Source organism: Capricornis sumatraensis, chromosome 19 (genome assembly GCF_032405125.1).
Source record: "Capricornis sumatraensis isolate serow.1 chromosome 19, serow.2, whole genome shotgun sequence".
NCBI lineage: Eukaryota > Metazoa > Chordata > Mammalia > Artiodactyla > Bovidae > Capricornis > Capricornis sumatraensis.
Genome location: NC_091087.1, coordinates 31,339,819 through 31,360,392, shown reverse-complemented (window position 1 = coordinate 31,360,392; position 20,574 = coordinate 31,339,819). Strand labels below are relative to the sequence as shown.

General features: G+C 41.0%; 1 protein-coding gene across 1 annotated transcript in view; it reads left to right on the top strand.

Moving 5' to 3' along the window:
• The window catches only part of ADAMTSL3 (ADAMTS like 3), a 309,610-nt gene that overhangs the window by 282,950 nt on the left and 6,086 nt on the right, over positions 1 to 20,574 (top strand). The window contains exon 26 of the mRNA XM_068990959.1: positions 6,036 to 6,136. Within this exon, the coding sequence (XP_068847060.1) occupies positions 6,036 to 6,136 (101 nt within the window). The remainder of the gene's footprint in view (positions 1 to 6,035; positions 6,137 to 20,574) is intronic.

The window sequence follows — 20,574 nt, the reverse complement described above, 5'->3', positions numbered from 1 at the left end:
CTGAATCGTGGATTGTCTCTGGTATCCAAATGGTCTCCCTCAGGAATATCCAGGATGGTATGATGGTGGGAATCTGAAGGCTTTGAGTCTGAGGTTCTTGGATGGTGAAGTCCTTCATGGCAAGGGAGGGCTTCACAAGGATGGACTGGGGCCCCACCCTGGGTCTCTTCAAGCTAAGACTTTCTGAGCTCTGGCTTTTGGCCCACCTAGAGCCCAGAAGCTTCTGCACTGTTACCTCTGAGTCCTCTTCACAGAGTGGCTGGAGTGGCTCCTTACCCACCTTGACCCATGGATGATGCCGAAGATAGGGTAAAGTAGCTCTGGTTGTCAGGTCAAGGGTCAGCATGCCTGCTATTGATGTTCTTATTTTAGGCAATGGCAAAGGCAATGGCAACCCACTCCAGTACCCTAGCCTGGAAAATCTCAAGGACAGAGGAGCCTGGTAGGCTGCAGTTCATGGGGTCGCAAAGACTCAGACACGACTGAGAGACTTCACTTTCACTTTTCACTTTCATGCATTGGAGAAGGAAATGGCAACCCACTCCAGCGTTCTTGCCTGGAGAATCCCAGGGATGGGGGAGCCTCGTGGGCTGCCATCTGTGGGGTCGCACAGAGTCGAACTTGACTGAAGCGACTTATCAGCACAGAAAGCTAGAAGTCCAAAATCAAGGTGTTCTTAGGGTTGGTTTCAGTTACTGGCTTGTAGGCAACCACCTTCTGATACTATTGTTCTTGCTGAGTCACTAAGTCATGTCCGGCTCTTTTGCAACCCTGTGGACAGGACTGTAGCCTAGCAGGCTCCTCTATCTCTGTCCTCACATAACCTCTTCTCTCAGTACACACAGAAAAGAGAGAGAGTTCTGAGTGTCTCTTCTACTTCTTACAAAGCCACTTCCTCTCAGACTAAGGCCCCACCCTTTGTCCTCATTTAACCTCTAACCTCCTTAGGACCCTATCTCTAAATATAGTCACATTGGTGGTTAGGACCTCACTGTATAAATTCTGAGGGATACAGTTTGGTCCATAAAATTCTGCATTTCCCCCCAAATTTATGTCCTTGTGTCCACAATACACTCACCCCATCTCAACATCCCCAGAATTCTTTTTTAAAAATTAATTTATTTTTTAATTGAAGGATAATTGCTTTCCAGAATTTTGTTATTTTCTGTCAAACCTCAGAATGAATCAGCCATAGGTATATATATGTCCCCTCCATTTTAAACCTCTGTCCCATCTCCCTCTCTATCCCACCCCTCTAGGTTGATACAGAATCCCTGTTTGCGTTCCCATTGGCTATCTATTTTACATATGGTAATATAAGTTTCCATGTTACTCTCTCCATGCATCTCACCCTCTCCTCCCCTTTCCCCATGTCCATAAGTCTGTTCTCTATGTTTGTTTCTCCACTGCAGCGCTGCAAATAAATTCTTCAGTACCATTTTTCTAGATTCCGTATATATGCTTAAGAATATGCTATTTATCTTTCTCTTTCTGACTTACTTCACTCTGTATAATAGGCTCTAGGTTTATCCGCCTCATTAGGATGGATGCAAATGTGTTCCTTTTAGGGCTGAGCAGCTATGGCTTTTCCAGTAGTCATGTATGGATGTGAGAGTTGGACTGTGAAGAAAGCCGAGTGCCGAAGAATTGATGCTTTTGAACTGTGGTGTTGGAGAAGACTCTTGAGAGTCCCTTGGACTGCAAGGAGATCCAACCAGTCCCTTCTAAAGGAGATCAGTCCTGGGTGTTCTTTGGGAGGACTGATGCTAAAGCTGAAACTCCAATACTTTGGCTACCTCATGCGAAGAGTTGACTCATTGGAAAAGACTCTGATGCTGGGAGGGGTTGCAGGCAGGAGGAGAAGGGGATGACAGAGGATGAGATGGCTGGATGGCATCACCAACTTGATGGACGTGAGTCTGAGTGAACTCTGGGAGTTGGTGATGGACAGGGAGGCCTGGCGTGCTGCTGTTCATGGGGTCGCAAAGAGTCAGACGCGACTGAGCAACTGAACTGAACTGAACTGAATATTCCATTGCGTATATGTACCGCAACTTCTTTATCTGTTCTAGTGTTGATGGACATCTAGGTTGCTTCAGTGTTCTAGCTGTTGTAAATAGCACTGCAGCGAACATTGGGGAACATGTGTCTTTTTCAATTTTGGTTTCCTCAGGGTATATGCCTAGAAGTGGGATTGCTGGGTCATATGCTGGTTTTATTCCTAGTTTTTAAGGAACTTCCATACCATCTTCCATACTGGCTGTATCAATTTGCATTCCCACCAACAGTGCAAGAGGGTTCCCTTTTCCACACATCCTCTTCAGCAATTGTTGTTTGCATACTTTTTGATAATGGCCATTCTGACCGGTGTGAGGTGATAATCTCATTGTAGTTTTGATTTGCATTTCTCTAATAACAATCAATATTGAACATCTTTTCATGTGTTTGTTAGCCATCTGTATGTCTTCTTTAGAGAAATGTCTTGTGTGGGTCTTTTGCCCCTTGTTTTGATTCGGTGGTTTGTTTTCCTGGTAGTGAGTTGTATGAGCTGCTTGTATATTTTGGAAATTAACCCTTTGTCAGTTGTTTCATCTGCTATTATTTTCTCCCATTCTGAGGGTTGTCTTTTCACCTTGCTTATAGTTTCCTTTGCTGTGCCAAACCTTTTACGTTTAATCAGACCCACTTGTTTACTTTTGTTTTTATTTCCATTACTCTAGGAGGTGGGTCATGGAGGTTGTTGCTTTGATTTATGTCATTGAGTGTTCTGCCTATGCTTTCCTCTAAGAGTTTTATAGTTTCTGACCTTACATTTAGGTCTTGAATCCATTTTGAGTTTATCTTTGTATATGGTGTTAGGAAATATTCTAATTTGGTTATTTTACATCAACATCCTCAGAATTCTTAAACCATTCAAACATCAATTCCAAGTACAAACCTCATTAAAATATCACTTCGTCAGGTACAGATGAAAAGTGACAGATAAAGTTAATCCTTGCCAAACCCATAAAGAAAAATACAACATATTGTTGAAACACACAACAGAAAATTTGGATAAGTAAAGGTACTCTGAGTGCTATGAAGGAGCCCATTCCCTGAAATGAACCAGAACACATGCTTCCAATTCAAATTGCCATAGAATTCTTTTCTCAGAACCTCATATGATTTTGACATTCATATGGGAGAGTGAGTGAGGACAAGAGATTTTTAGAAAAACAAATCGATAGGAGGGCAGACTTTCCTAACGTGATGTCGGAGTGTCCTGCAAAACTGCTGTAAGTAAAACAGTGCAGCATCAGTGCAGAACACACTGGAGTCGTGCAGTATAAGAAAAGCACAGAAACAGACCCGTTATAAATGAGTTTAAACCCAAAAGCAGTTAGTCAGAGAGGGAAGAAGAGTTTTTTACAAATGCACACTATAAAACTACAGAAAGTTTTTTTAAGGACATGAAAGAATGTGTTCATTGCTTCATTGTGTCCAGTTCTTTGTGACCCCATAGACTCTAGCCCGCTAGGCTCCTGTACCCGTGGCATCCTACAGGCATAAACACCAGAGTGGGTAGCCATTCTCTTCTCCAGGGAATCTTCCCGACCTGAGCATAGAACCCAGGTCTTCTGCATTGCAGGTAGATTCTTTACCATCTGAGCCACCAGGGAAGCCTAAGGACTGTTAAAGAAGATCTAAATAAAGGCATTTATTTATGGAAAAGACACTGTATATGTATGGATCAAAAAACTTAATATTATTCACGTGACAGTAAATTCATCTACAAATTCAACATAATCCCCATCAAAACCCCAGCTTCTTTGCAGAAATTGGCAAGCTGATCCTAAAATTCATATGGAAATATAAACGACCCAAGATAGCCAAAGCAATCTAGAGAAAGAACAAAGTTAGAGGGCTCAGACATGTCAGTTTCAACTCACTACAAGACAATCAAGACAGTGCAGTACTAACATGGGCTTCCTTGGTGGCTCAGCAGTAAAGAACCCACCTGCTAATGAAGGAGACGCGGGTTTGACCCCTGGATCTACTCACTCCAGTATTCTTGCCTGGGAAATCTCACGAACAGAGGAGTCTGGCAGGCTGCAGTCCACACTGTCCATGGGATCACAGAGTCAGATGTGACTTACTGACTGAACAGCAACAGGGTGCTAACCTAGCATAGACACATAGATTGATGAAATTGAATTGAAAGTCTAGAGACAAATCCATACATCTATGTCAGTTGATTTTCTACAAGAGTGACGATACCAATTCAATGAGGGAAGAACAATTTCTTCCTCACTGGTGAAGGACAACTGAATATGCAAATGCAAAAGAATGAACTTGGACTCCTAGCATATAAGGTATACAAAGCATTAACTCAAAATTTATCAGAGACCTAAATTTAAGAGCTAGAGCAATAAAGCTCTTGGAAGGAACACTGTAGCCATACATCTTCATGCTTTGGATTAGGAGATGGTTTCTTAGATATGACTCGAAAAACAAGCTACAACAATAAAAATAGATGAATGGGACTACATGAAAATTTAAAGCTTTGTTACTACAAGGGATGTAACCAAGAAAGTGGACAGCCCACAGAATGGGAGAAAATATTTAAAAATCATATACATGAAAGGGAACTTGTTTCTAGGCCTGTTTGTAAGTCCAACAAAGTTAGCCTAGGTACCCAACAAACACAATTGGCTATAGAGTACTGCACTGTAATAGGTTTATGATACTTTTCACACAAATAACACATAAAAAGCAAGCACAAAATAAAACATTCTTCATCTTACATTACAGGACCTTGAAAAACTATAGTAGTACAGTTACAGTAGCTGACATACAGGGGCACATCTGCATCTTTGACAGTTCTCAACTTGATGTTTCACGTGTAGGGGACTTACTGTAAACCGTGTACATTGAACAGTGACTTTTAGGCTATGTGAATTGTATCTCAATAATGTTATTGGAAAATTATAAAAAACAATTGTATAAGAGAGAAAGTGGTCAATTAATTTAAGAGGAATAAATAAAATGAGAACCCAAACTCACTGCATACAACAGAATAAATTCTGCCTTGATTAAAGTGCTCCAGTGTAGCCATTAAACTGGAATAGAACTACCATAATGGGAAAGACCTTTTCAAGCATAAAACAAAGGACAAGAAAAAATTGATATGGGTTACTAGTACAGAAAAATTTAAGAGCTGAATGTTAATTTTTTTCCTGTAATTCAGCTCACCCCTACACACAAACCTCCATTTTTGCTCTAAGCAGAAAAACCCAAACTTGGCTGTAGCTTATGCTTTTATGCCCAGTGATTTCTGAACCTTAACCTTGTCAATTAGGGATTGGCCCTGTGCTTTTCACTCCTTCTCCCCAGGGGTGGTCTCAGTTTCTGAGGAGGAAAAGAGGATGAAAGGAAACTTAGGAAGCTGTCTGGCTCTGAAGGAGGGCAATCTGATCCTTACAGCTGGGCTTCCCTCCTCGGGAAGGACCTATGCTGAAGCTGAAGCTCCAATACATTTGGGCCACTAATGGAAAGAGCTGATTCATTGGAAAAGACACTGATACTGGAAAAGACTGAGGGCAGGAGGAGAAGGGGGCAACCGAGGATGAGATGGTTGGATGGCATCACCAACTCAATGGACAAGAGTTTGAGCATACTCCAGGAGATGGTGATGGTGAAGTACAGGGAAGTCTGGCCTGCTGCAGTTCATGGGGTCACAAAGAATCAGAAACAGTTGAGCAACTGAACAGCAACTTTCCTTCAGCCAGCTCACCCCTGTAGCTGGTCTCTGGCAACACTGCCACAGCACATGGTTTTGGTGCCCCAGCACGCAGGAGCTCACAAGGTTGTTTTCTTTTAATTTTTTAAGATCAGTCTTTGTTTATTTTCACCATGCTTCACCGCATGCAGGATCTTAGTTCCCCACCCAGGGATCGAACCCGTGCCCCCTGCATTGGGAGCACAGAGTCCTAACCAGTAGACTGACAGGGAGGTTTACACAAGGTTGTTTACACTGCACTGTGCTTTTCTTTCAGTGTCTTGGACGTTGCCTGGGTCGCACTGTGAGGACGCAGCAGCATCACGTAATTTGTCAGCACCCCAACAGTTCTGAGTCCGGCTGTGATGACACAAAGAGGTACTGGCCCCACCCTGGGGCAGCACACAACCTCCCCACCTCAGATAAGCACTGTGATGTCTGAAAATGGCATCATCCCTCCCGTGCACCACCTCTCATAATGCACAGTTCCTACTCAATTATAACTTCCTATGGCGCCATCCTCAGTGGTGTATGTTATGCTGTTGCTGTTCCATCACTAAGGCGTGTCCGACTCTTTGCATGGACTGCAACATGCAGTCTGTAGGGAAGCCCTGTCCTTCAGCATCTCCCAGGGTTTGCTCCAATTCATGTCCATTGAGTTGGTGATTCTCTCTAACCACCTCATCACCTTGATATCCTTTAGGGTTGATTGGTTTGATCTCCTTGCTATCCAAGGGACTCAAAAGAGTCTTCTCTTGAAAGTATCACAATTAGAAAGCATCGGTGCTCAGCCTGCTTTACAGTCCAGTTCTCACATCAGTACATGACTACTGGAAAAACCATAGCTTTGACTGTATGGACTTTTGTTGGCAAGGTGATGTTTCCACTTCTGTCTAGGTTTGTCATAGCTTTCCTTCAAAGGAGAAAGCATCTTTTAATTTCATGGCTACAGTCATCATCCACAGTGGTTTGGGAGCCTGAGAAAAGAAAATCTGTCACTGCTTCCACTTTTTCCCCTTCTTTTGGCATGAAGAGACTGGACCCCATGATCTTATTAGGCTTTTGAATGTTGAGTTTCAAGCCAGCTCTTTCACTCTGCTCTCTCATCCTTATCAGGAGGCTCTTCAGTTCCTCTTCACTTTCTGCCATTAGGGTGAAGTGGTATCATCTGCATATCTGAGGTTGTTGATATGTCTCCCAGCAATGTTGATTCCAGCCTGTACTTCATCCAGCCCAGCATTTTGGATGATGGACTCTATGTAAAAGTTAAAGAAGCAGGGTGACAATATACATCCTTGACATCCTCCTTGCCCAATTTGGAACCAGTTGTTGTTCCATGTCCTGATCTGTTACTTCTTGACTCGCATACAGGCTTCTCAGGAGACAGGTAATGTGGTCTGGTATTCCCTTCTCTTTTTGCAATTTCCCACAGGTTGTTGTGATCCACAGGATCCACACAATCAAAGGCTTTAGCATAGTCAATGAAGCAAAGATGTAGAAGTGTTAGTCACTCGGTCATGTGCGACTCTTGTGACCCCATGGCCTGTAGCTTGCCAGGCTCCTCTGCCTGTGGGGTTTTCCAAGCAAGAATACTGGAGTGGGTTGCCATTGCCTTCTCCAGGGAATCTTCCTGACCCAGGGATCAAACCCAGGTCTCTTGCACTGCAGGCAGATTCTTTACCATCTGAGCTATCAGGAAAGCAAAAGTAGAAGTTTTTCTGGAATTCCCTTGGTTTCTGTATGTTGCAGCAAATGTTGGCAATTTGATCTCTGGTCCTCTGCCTCTTCGAAACCCAGCCTGTACATCTGGAAGTTTTCAGTTCACAGACTGCTAAAGATTAGCTTGAAGGATTTTGAACATATCCTTCCTAGCATGTGAAATGAGCACAGTTGTACAATAATTTAAACATTCTTTGGCATTGCCCTTCTTTGGGATTGGGTTGAAAACTGACCTTTTCCAGTCCTGTGGCCACTGCTGAGTTTTCCAAATCTGTCCGTTGTCTTTAATTTACACATTAAATCTGGGTCCTAGTGTTTTCAATTATTCTAAATTTATTCCTCTGTTTAAAAACTGTTTGACTAGGATGTTGGGACAGTGGGTTGGCAGAGAATAAAGTAAACTTTTATCTTGTTAAGGGGCTTACACAAGAAGAATGCTTCTGTCTTGTATAAAAGTCTGAACTGGTAGATGGTTTAGCAGGTAGAAGAGCTCCGCTCCCTGAGATCACTCAGAGACACAGACGCCTTCCATCTGGCAGCTCCACCACCCTAGAGGAACGTGCTCCAGGCAGAGAAAGTGAGAAGAGAGCCTAGAGGGCCACCAATGAAATCTGGAGTTCTATCACCCTCTTCTTGGTGTAACTTTGAACTTTCTGAGCTCCTAATCTTCACAATGGGGTATTATTGTCTGTGTCAGATTATGGTTGGGAAGTGTTTTTTAATTGAAGTGTAGTTGATTGACAAAGTGTGTGTTAATTTCTGCTCTACAGCCAAGTGATTTAGTTATACATATTTACACATTCTTTTTAAATATTCTTCTCTGTTATAGTTTATCATAGGATACTGAATGTAGTTCTCTGTGCTACACATTGGGAATTCGTGTATTCATCCTATATATAGACGCTTACGTCTGCTAACCCCAGCCTCCCGCTCAGTCCCTCCCCCAGCTCCCCTCCCTTGGCGACCAGCAGTCTGTTCTGTCAGTGATTCTGTTCCTGTTCATAGGTAGGTTCATTTGTGTCATTGCTTAGATCCACTCATAAGTGATAGCGCATGGCATTTGTCTTTCCTTTCTGACCTTTCACTGAGTATGATATCTAGCTGCGTCCATGTTGCTGCGTATGGCATTATTCCATCCTCGTTGTGGCTGAGTAGTATTCCATTGTACATGTCTACTACCTCTTCATCCATCCCTCTGTTGATGGACACAGGTCGTGTCCATGTCTGGCCGTGTGAATAGTGGTGCTATGAACATCGGGGTGCATGTATCTTTTAAAATTATAGTTTGTCCTGTATATACCCTGGAGTGAGGTTGCTGGATCATGTGGTAACTCTTGTTAGTTTTCTGAGGAACCTCTGTACTGTTTTCCACAGTGGCTGCACCTGTGTACATTCCCACCAGCAGGGTAGGAGGGTTCCCTTTTCTCCACACCCTCTCTAGCATTTATTTGAAGACTCTTTAATGATGATCATTCTGACTGGTGTGAGGTAGTTCCTCACTGTACTTTTGACTTGCATTTCTCTAGTAATTAGGGATGTTGAGTACCTTTTGGCCATCTGTATTTCTTTTTTTGGAGAAATGTCTATTTAGGTCTTCTGCCTATTTTTGGATAGGTTTTTTTATTGTTGTTGTTGAGTTGTATGAGGTCTTTGTGCATCTTGGAAATTAAGCCCTTCTTGGTTGCATCATTTGCAAATATTTTCTCCCACCCTGTAGACTGTCTTGTGCCTGGGAGGCTTTGATTAACTGGTTTAGTTGTGAAGCACCTAGCAGCCTGCGTCATAGCAGATGCTCGCTCTGTGGCTCTTCCTTCCTCCTCCACATCGTGAGTTGCTGGGGAAATGAGATGACCCTGACCAGTGGCTCAGGTTCCATTTTGAGCCTTCACTAAGTTTTGTCGATGTAGTGTCAGCTGCATTTCCTGTTCCCAGCACAATTCCAGCCAGAACCATTCTACTTGAATGGAAAATGTTCAGAACAGCCACCCTGATTCTCAACAGAAAACCTAGTTTCCAATTTTGTTCAGAAGATAGAGACCACACACTGATTGATATGTATCATCCCAGATGTCTTACTTTGCATGTTCAAAAATATATTTATATTACAAACACACGTAGTTTGTGGTTTCTTTATAATAAACAAGACATATTTTTTATGAAACATTTTTTTTTTCCCTGCTGATCAATATGTTACTGACTTTTCCCCTATCTGAGTACATAAGGGTCTCTTCATTCTTTTAAACTGCTATATTTACTGTTATTTCATTCTTGTCCATTGCTGATGGACATTTAATTGTTTCCATTTTTTGCTATTGCAAACAAATGCTGCAGTAAACATCCTGGAATATATATCTTTATGCATAAAGGGTAATACTCTTATAGGATAGATTTTAGATATGGACTTAAATCGACAGACATACTCATCTGAATACTGCTAAATTACCATCAGACTGTCTCTACTAACAGTATATGAGAGTCCTCCTTTTTCCCAACTCTATATAGATTTCCAATGTTTTAAAAATTTTGCCAATCTGATGGATGAAAATTTACATCTTAATGTAATTTGTACTTTTCTGTTTTGTATGACTTTTGGCTCTTTGTGTTTTTTCTCTAACCGATCCACTTCTTTCTTCTTTACCACCAATCTGTTTGGCCAAGCCATCCTACTAATCTCCCTCCATCCACCCATGATCCTTCTAACCCAGGCGCCATACTGCAGCCACAGTAATCATTCCAAAATGCAAATCTGATCTTACCGTCACCACACCCATCTGCCTGCTAGATTAACAACACTTTAGAGGCTTCACTTGCTCTTAGGACAAAGGTTGACCAAAATTGACTATGTGGCCTATAAAATATTCATGTTTGGGAACACATGTAAGAATTAAAGATTTTAAAATTTAATAAAAAAAAAAAAAATATTGCACAGTCAAGTCCCACCTCCCTGTGCAGCCTCATCCAGGATCTCACTCTGTCTCACTCTTTGTGTTCAGTCACACTGTCCTTCTTTCAGTTCCTTGAGTATGCCATTCACTTTCCAACTACTTTTTGGCAGCCAAAACAGGAAGCAAAAAAATATTCATGATAATAGAGAGGACAACAAGGCATGGAAAGATCTACCAAGAGGGTATCCAATTAAGTAGGGTTTTGGAGAAAGAGATATGGAAAAGAAATGAAAGGGGAGACATTTTTAAAAGAAATAATAGAAAAAAAAATTCCTTGACCCGAGGAGGGAAAAAAAGAGTCAAATTGCCTTTTATTTTCTCTATTGTTTCTGCTTCATCCAAGGTTGGCCATTCAGCTTTAATCCTAGTGCTTTTCTTTCATGCTGTTACTTTTCCCCAAATATCTGGTGGTTTATGGGAGCAAGACTAGGTTAGTTTAAAGAGCTTCTGTGGGTGGGTTTCTTTTGCAGTTTACTGGCCTCACTGTCCCCACAGACCTCTTCTGCTGAGTAGGTGGGCTCGCTGAAGTTAGGTGAGGCATTAAATCTCACTTTACAATGCAGTGGGTAGGCAACACCCAGTTGCCATAGTAGGGCCTCCATGGGATTTTCCAGGCAAAAGTACTGGAGTTGGGTGCCGTTGCCTCCTCTGTCAGTAATATTAGAGGGTGTTTAATCGGTAGGCTGCAGTCCGTGGGGTCGCTAAGAGTTGGATACAACTGAGCAACTTCACTTTCACTTTTCACTTTCATGCATTGGAGAAGGAAATGGCAACCCACTCCAGCGTTCTTGCCTGGAGAATCCCAGGGACAGGGGAGCCTGGTGGGCTGCCATCTATGGGGTCACACAGAGTTGGACGCAACTGAAGTGACTGAGCAGCAGCAGCAATAGGGAGTAACATTATTCGTGGCCATGGGTAGAGAATCTTTGGTGAGCGGGGTGTCTGCTAGCCTCTTTTATTGACCCTGGGAAGAGTTTGGGAGGTGGCTTCCATTGTGGAAAGAGTTTTAAAGGAAGTGAGAATTATCAGGGTAGAACTAGCTAACATATAGGTAAGAAGACAACACGGGGATCTGAGGAAATGACTGAGGACTGAGAGAGTTTGTTCCCCAGAGCAGTAATTTTTAACCTCAGCCATGAGTCAGAATTCCCTCGGAAGTTTATTTAAAATAAAGATTCTTGGGCTCTCAATTGGGACTTAATGAATTAGATCTTTGGAAGGGAATGGAAGCTGGCAATCTACATCTCTTTTGTCTTTTTTTTTAAAATTCTTTCTGAATCTACATCTTTTTTAAGCTGCCCACATACTTCTGATAATAAGGCAGACTTGAAATCTGTTGCCCTACAGAATCAGTAGTTCCATCTGGCTGATGATGAGGGGTTATTTGAGGCAGGAGCAGAGCTGGACTGAAGAGGAATGAGAAACTGAGAAAGACTAGAAACACGGTTACTTTGTGATTTCTGCTGCCATTTCTACTTTCATGTTTTACATAGAAAAACATGAGCTCCACTTGTGTGCTCAGTGTTGGTACACAGACTATGAGCCCCCAGCTCGGGCATCACCATCTGCAGTCCCATCCCTGGCCATGAGGCAGTGATGCTGTCTGCTGGAGCAATCTTGCATTTACTGGGTTCTCAAGTGACCAGCCTCTTGGGTTTCAGCATCTTCACTGGTGTCCAGCTCCATGTTCCTATATCATCTTCTATATTTAGGAAGCTGAATAGTCTCTTCTGACTTCCCACTGACCCTATCTTCTATTGAAGCAGAAAAAGTAGCTGTATTAATTAAGGTCCTGTGGGCTGGAAACAACAAAAATCAACTTGGAATGATTTATACAAAGATAGTGGGAGAGTTCTTAAGATAGGACAGCCATTCTTAGATACAACAATTTGGTATCTTTTAAAATGTATTCTCTGAATATTCTTGGAATGTTAGTTCAACTCTTTTTAGTAGAAACTTTGGTCTATCTCTGTCCTGTTGTCTAAAGGAACCCAACTTTCGGCCCCATAAGATTCATACCCACTGGGGAAAACAAAAACCCTCCAGTTAACAGGAAACCTTCATCCTTCTTCCTCTTATAAATCTTATAATCAGTTTGATGTGACAATATTGCTAAAGGAAACCTTTTGATGGAGTCTTTCCCCTACCTGCTAATCAAAGTATTGCTTCCAACTATGTGTAATACTCTTGCAATTTAGCAGGCACACACACTTTGTTTGAGAAGTTCAGGTTATCAGAATTTTCTCATCTTATCACATTTACAGTGGTGTTTCTCAACTCCTTATAGATTATATGCTTGGATAAGGAGGCTTTTATAGGAACACAAAAACATTCCAATCCAAAGGGACAGTGCTGTGAAACCTCAGGAGGGACTATTACTACGAAATGAATAGTCATTAGGGTCGTTTCTCTTCTCATCTCTGCAGAATGTTATTTTTTCTACTTCCCTGGCCCTCATGGCAGAGTATGGCCACTGCTACTCCAGCCTCATGTTTATGTGTCTTGTTCCAGCAACTTCCAAATTCCTGGGAGAAAGACAGTGACAACTAGCTCAGGTTAGGACCCTCTTCCAGTCATCTTTGGGGATGGGGAGATATTCTCATGTGATACAAATACATTAGTTCCAGGAGCTCTGCCCTAGAGAACAACAGATACCCCAAAATGGGTCCTCTGAGGTGGCTAACCCTCCAGGGTAAATATCTTTTCAGTAATCAGAGGGCATTCAACAGGCACATGAAAAGATGCTGAACATCACTAATCATCAGAGAAATGTATATCAAACCCACAATGAGACATCACCTCACACCTGTCAGAAGGTCTGTTGTCAAAAAGACACCAAATAATAAATGTTGGTGAGAATGAGAAAAAAGGACCCCTTGTACACTATTAGTGGGGATGTGAATTAGTACAGCCACTATGGAAAAGAATATGGAGATTCCTTAAAAACAACTGCCAGATGATCCAGCAATTCCAGTGCTGAGTATAAACCTGAAGAAAATGAAACACTAATTCAAAAATGTTATGTGGAAACCTGGATTGGAGAGGAGTTTGGGGTAAATGGATATACGTGTATGTATGGCTGAGTCCCTTTGCTGTTCACCTGAAACCATCACAACATTGAAAGAAAAATATATGCACCCCAGTTTTCATAACAGCATTATTTGTAATAGCCAGGATGTGGAAACAACCTAAGTAGCCATCAACAAATGAATGAATAAAGAGAAGTTGTGGTGTGTGTTTGTCTGTGTATATGAATGGTATACAATGAAATGGTATTCTACCATAAAAAAAGAAATTTTGCCATTTGCAACATCTTGGATAGACCTGGAGTGTACATATGCTTAGTAAAGCAAGTCAGACACAGAAAGAGAGATGCCATATGATATCACTTATATATGGAATCTAAGAAATGAAACACATGAATGTCGAAAACAGAAACAGTCTCATAGACACAGAAACAAGCTGCTGCTGCTGCTGCTGCTGCTGCTGCTGCTAAGTCGCTTCAGTGGAGTCCAACTCTCTGTGACCCCATAGACAGCAGCCCACCAGGCTCCCCCGTCCCTGGGATTCTCCAGGCAAGAACACTGGAGTGGGTTGCCATTTCCTTCTCCAATACATGAAAGTGAAAAGTGAAAGTGAAGTTGCTCAGTTGTGTCCATCTCTTAGCGATCCCATGGACTGCAGCCTACCAGGCTCCTGCGTCCATGAGATTTTCCAGGCAAGAGTACTGGAGTGGGTTGCCATTGCCTTCTCCGCAAAAACAAGCTAGTGGTTAGCAGACAGGGAAAGGGGTGAAGGAAGGGCAAGATAGGAGTAGGAGGTTTAAGAGGTGTCAGCTACTAGCTATAAAATAAACAAGATATGAGGGTATGATATACAGCAGAGGCTATATGCTGTGCTGTGCTTAGTTACTCGGTTGTGTCCAACTCTGCAACCCTATGGACTGTAGCCCACCAGACTCCTCTGTCCATGGGATTCTCCAGGCAAGAATACTGAAGTGAGTTGCAGTTCCCTTCTCCAGGGGATCTTCCCAACCCAGGGCTCAAACCCAGGTCTCCTGCTTTGCAGGCAGATTCTTCACTATATGAATCACCAGGGAAGCCCTTGTACATCTGAAACTGACATAATATTGCAAATCACTGACACTTCGTTAAAAAAAAATAAGTGCCTACTATGTAGGGTAGTTGTGAAGAATAAATGAGTCAGTCTGTGGGAAAGTATTTGGAAAGTTCTCTGGCACATGGTTATACACATAAATATACACACACAGTGGACCCTTTCTGACAACAACAAAAGCAGGGGTCCATTAACTTTCTGATCTGCTTTAAAGGGCAAGGCAACTAGAGGCAGATCCTTCTTCCCCAAAGGTCTCACTACCAAAATGGAATCACATGTGTCTTCTTCTCGAGAGCAGATCCATAGCTTTGGTAAGTGTTCCCTGGGGTCCATGATGCCCACAGAGCTGGTGCTGCTGTCAGCACAAGAGGAGCAGGTGGCCTGCCAGACCGTGAAGCTCCCCGAGGGTGGCAAGAAGCCACCGGCCTAGCTAGGAAGTGGGTTGGTCCAGTGTCCGAGTGACAGTGTGACCTCAGTGGAAGCGCAGGCACATCCCATAACGGACACAAGGGCTCACCTACAAGCTCATACTCATACCGGAATATATTTCAAGTGCTTATACAGACAGAACTTAGTTTGTTAACAAATGTATCACTGTCCTCTTCCTCACCTGAACCGACTACTCCAACTCCTCAGGAGAGTGGTTCCCCACCCCCCCAACCAAGTCATTTTTTAAAATTTATATTTTTATTGAAGGATAATTGCTTTACAGAATTTTGTTATTTTCTGCCTAGCGTCAACATGAATCAGCCATAGGTATACATATATCCCCTCCCTTTTGAACCTCCCTCCCATCTCCTGCCCTATCTCATCCCTCTAGTTTGATACAGAGCCCCTGTTTGAGTTTCCTGAGCCATACGGCCAATTCCTCTTGGCTATCTATTTTACATATCATAATGTAAGTTTCCATGTTACTCTCTCCATACATCTCACTCTCTCCTCCCCTTTCCCCATGTCCATAAGTCTATTCTCTATGTCTGTTTCTCCATTGCTGCCCTGTCAATAAATTCTTCAGTACCATTTTTCTAGATTCCGTGTATATGTGTTAGAATACAATATTTATCTTTCTCTTTCTGACTTACTTCACTCTGTATAATAGGTCTAGATTCATCCACCTCATCAGAACTGACTCATTCCTTTTATGGCTGAGTAATATTCCATTGTGTATATGTACCACAGCTTTCTCCATTCTTCTGTTGATGGACATCTAGGTTGCTTCTGTGTTCTAGCTATTGTAAATAGTGCTGCAGTGAACAGTGGGATACATGTGTCTTTTTCAATTTTGGTTTCCTCAGGGTATATTCCTAGAAGTTGGATTGCTGGGTCATATGGTGGTTTTATTCCTAGTGTTTTAAGGAATCTCCATACCGTCTTCCATAGTGGCTATATCGATTTACATTCCCACCAACAGTGCAGGAGTGTTGCCTTTTCTCCACATCCTCTTCAGCATTTATTGTTTGCAGACTTTTTGATAGTGGCCATTCTGACTGATGAGAAGTGATGTTTCATTGTAGCTTTGCTTTGTATTTCTCTAATAATGAGCCATGTTGAGCATCTTTTCATGTGTTTGTTTGCTATTATTTTCTCCCATTATGAGAGATGTCTTTTCACCTTGCTTATAGTTTCCTTTGCTGTGCAAAAGCTTTTAAGTTTAATCAGGTTCCACTTGTTTACTTTTGTTTTTATTTCTGTTACTCTAGGAGGTGGGTCATAGAGGATGTTGCTTTGATTTATGTCATTGAGTGTTCTGCCTATGTTTCCTTCTAAGAGTTTTATAGTTTCTGGTCTTACATTTAGGTCTTTAATCTATTTTGAGTTTATCTTTGTGTATGGTGTTAGGAATTGTTCTAGTTTCATTATTTTATGTGTAGCTGTCCAGTTTTCCCAGCACCATTTATTGAAGAGGCTGTCTTTGCCCCATTGTATATTCTTGCCTCCTTTGTCAAAAATAAGGTACCCATAGGTGCATGGGTTTATTTCTGGGCTTTCTATCTTGTTCCATTGGTCTATAATTCTGTTTTTGTGCCAGTACCATACTGTCTTGATGACTGTAGCCTTGTAGTATAATCTGAAGTCAGAAAGGTTGATTCCTCCAGCTCCATTCTTCTTTCTCAAGACTGCTTTGGCTATTTAGGGTCTTTTGTGTTTCCATATGAAATTTTTTGTTCTAGTTCTGTGAAAATTGCCATTGGTAATTTGATAGGGATCACATTGAATCTGTAGATTGTATTTGGTAGTATAGTCATTTTCACAATATTGATTCTTCCTACCCAGGAACATGGAATATCTCTCCATCTATTTATGTCATCTTTGATTTCTTTCATTGGTGTCTTATAATTTTCTGTGTACAGTTCTTTTGTCTCCTTAGATAAGTTTATTCCTAGATATTTTATTGTTTTTGTTGCAATGGTGAATGGGATTGATTCCTTAATTTCTCTTTCTGATTCTTCATTGTTAGTATATAGGAATGCAAGTGATTTCTGTATATTGATTTTGTATCCTGCAACTTTGCTAAATTCACTGATTAGCTCTAGTAATTTTTTGATACTATCTTTAGGGTTTTCTATGTACAGTATCATGTCATCTGCAAACATTGAGAGCTTTACTTCTTCTTTTCCAATCTGGATTCCTTTTATTTCTTTTTCTTCTCTGATTTCTGTAGCTAGGACTTCCAGAACTATGTTGAATAATAGTGGTGAAAGTGGACACCCTTGTCTTGCTCCTGATGTTAGGGGGAATGCTTTCAGTTTTTCAGCATTGAGAATAATGTTTGCTGTAGGCTTATCATATATGGCCTTTACTATGTTGAGGTAGGTTCCTTCTATGCCCATTTTTTTTTGAAGAGTTTTAGTCATAAATAGGTGCTGAATTTTGTCAAAGGCTTTGTCTGCATCTGTTGAGATGATATGGTTTTTATCTTTCAATTTGTAATATGGTGTATCACATTGATTGATCTGCTTATATTGAAGAATCCTTCCATTACTGGAATAAAACTAACTTGATCATGGTGTATCAGCTTTTTGATGTGTGGCTGAATTCTGTTTGCTAAAATTTTGTTCAGGATTTTTGCATCTATGATCATCAGTGATAATGGTCTGTAGTTTCCTTTTTTCCAGTTGCCTTTGTCTGAGTTTGGTATCAGGGCAATGGTGGCCTCATAGAAAGGGTTTGGAAGTATTCCTTCCTCTGCAATTTTTTGAAAGAGTTTTAGAAGGATAAGCATTAGCTCTTCTCTCAGTGTTTGATAGAATTCTCCTATGAAGCTATCTGGTCCTGGGCTTTTGTTTTTTGGGAGGTTTTTAATCATAGCTTCAATTTCAGTGCTTGTAATTGGGTTGCTCATAATTTCTGTTTCTTCCTGGTTCGGTCTTGGAAGATTGAACTTTTCTAAGAATCTGTCCATTTCTTCCAGGTTATCCATTTTATTGCCATATAGTTGTTCATAATAGTCTCTATAATCCTTTGTATTTTTGCATTGTCTGTTGTAACCTCTCCTTTTTCATTTCTAGTTTTGTTGATTCTTCTCTCTTTTTTTCTTGATGAATCTGGCTAAAGGCTGTCGATTTTATCTTCTCAAAAAACCATCTTTTAGTTTTATTAACCTTTACTATTGTTTCTTTTATTTCTTTTTCATTTATTTCTGCTCAGATCTTTATGATTTCTTTCCTTCTACTAATTTTGGGGGTTTTTTGTTCTTGTTTTTCCAGTTGTTTTAGGTGTAAAGTTAAGTTGTCTATTCGATGTTTCTCTTGTTTCTTGAGGTAGGATTTTATTGCTATAAACTTCCCTCTTAGAACTACTTTTACTGTATCCCACAGGTTATGAGTTGTCATGTTTTCATTGTCATTTGTTTCTAGAAATTTTTTTATTTCCCTTTTGATTTCTTCAGTAACCTGTGTTTTTAGAAACGTGTTGTTTAATCTCCATGTGTTTGTGTTTCTTACAAAATGTTTTCTTGTAACTGATATCTAGACTCATAGCATTGTGGTTGGAGAAGACGCTTGATACAATTTCAGTTTCCTTAAATTTACTGAGGTTTGATTTGTGACCCCAAATGTGGTCTATCCTGGAGAATATTCCATGTGCACTTGAGAGGAAGGTGTATCCTGCATTTGGATGGAATGTCTGAAGATATCAGTGAGATCCATCTCATCTAATGTATCATTTAAGACTTGTGTTTCCTTATTAATTTTCTGTTTTGATGATCTATCCTTTGGTGTGAATGGGGTGTTAAAGTTTCCTACTGTTATTATGTTACTGTCAATTTCTCCTTTTGTGTCTGTTAGTGTTTATCTTACGTACTGAGGTGCTCCTATGTTGGGTGCATAGATATTTACAATTGTTATGTCTTCCTCTTGGACTGATCCCTTGATCATTATGTAGTGTCCTTCCTTATCTCTTGTAATTCTCTTTATTTTAAGGTCTATTTTGTCCAATATGAGGATTGCTACTCCAGCTTTCTTGTGCTTGCCATTTACGTGGAATATATTTTTCCATCCTCTCACTTTCAGTCTATATGTGTCTTTAGGTCTGAAGTTTCTTTTAGACAGCATATATATGGGTCTTGTTTTTGTATCCATTCAACCAGTCTGTGTCTTTTGGTTGGAGCATTTAATCTGTTTACATTTAAAGTAGTTATTGATATATATGTTCCCATTGCCATTTTCTTAATTGTTTGGGGTTTATCTTGTAGATCTTTTTTCTTATCTTGTATGCCTTGACTATATAAGACCCTTTAACATTTGTTGTAAAGCTGGTTTGGTGGTAATGAATTCTCTTAACTTTTGCTTGTCTGAAAAGCATGTTATTTCTCTATCAATTTTGAATGAGATCCTTGTCAGGTACAGTAATCTTGGCTGTAGATTTTTTCCATTCAGTACTTTAAATATATCCTGCCATTCCCTTCTGGCCTGCAGAGTTTCTGCTGAAAGATCAGCTGTTAAGTGTATGAGGTTTCCCTTGTATGTTATTTGTTGCTTCTCCCTTGCTGCTTTTAATATTCTTTCTTTGTGTTTAGTCTGTTAGTTTGATTAGTATGTGTCTAGGCATGTTTCTCCTTGGGTTTATCCTGTATGGGACTCTTTGTGCCTCTTGGACTTGATTGACTATTTCCTTTTCCATTTTGGGGAAATTTTCAAATATAATCTCTTCAAAAATCTTCTTCAGTTCAGTTCAGTTCAGTTCAGTCACTCAGTCATGTCCGACTCTTTGCAACCCCATAAATTGCAGCACACCAGGCCTCCCTGTCCATCACCAACTCCCAGAGTTCAGCCAAACCCACGTCCATCAAGTCAGTGATGCCGTCCAGCCATCTCATCCTCTGTTGTTTCCTTTTCCTCCTGCCCGCAATCCCTCCCAGCATCAGAGTCTTTTCCAATGAGTCAACTCTTCGCATGAGGTGGCCAAAGTACTGGAGTTTCAGCTTTAGCATCAGTCCTTCCAAAGAACACCCAGAACTGATCTCCTTTAGAATGGACTGGTTGGATCTCCTTGCAGTCCAAGGGACTCTCAAGAGTCTTCTCCAACACCACAGTTCAAAAGCATCAATTCTTCTGCGCTCAGCTTTTTTCACAATCCAACTCTCACATCCATACATGACTACTGGAAAAACCATAGCCTTAACTAGACAGACCTTTGTTGGCAAAGTAATGTCTCTGCTTTTGAATATGCTATCTAGGTTGGTCATAACTTTCCTTCCAAGGAATAAGCGTCTTTTAATTTCATGGCTGCAAAAATCTTCTTATACCCTTTCTTTTTCTCTTCTTTTTCTGGGGCCCCTATAATTTGAATGTTGGTGCATTTGATATTGTCCCAGAAGTCTCTGAGACTATCCTCAGTTCTTTTTACTTTATTCTGCTCTTCAGAAGTTATTTCCACCATTTTATCTTCCAGCTCACTGATTCGTTCTGCTTCAGTAATCTACTGATTCCTTCCCTGGTGGCTCAGATGGTAAAGCGTCTGCCTACAATGCGGGAGGCCCAGGTTCAATCTCTGGGTTGGGAAGATCCTCTGGAGGAAATGGCAACCCACTCCAGT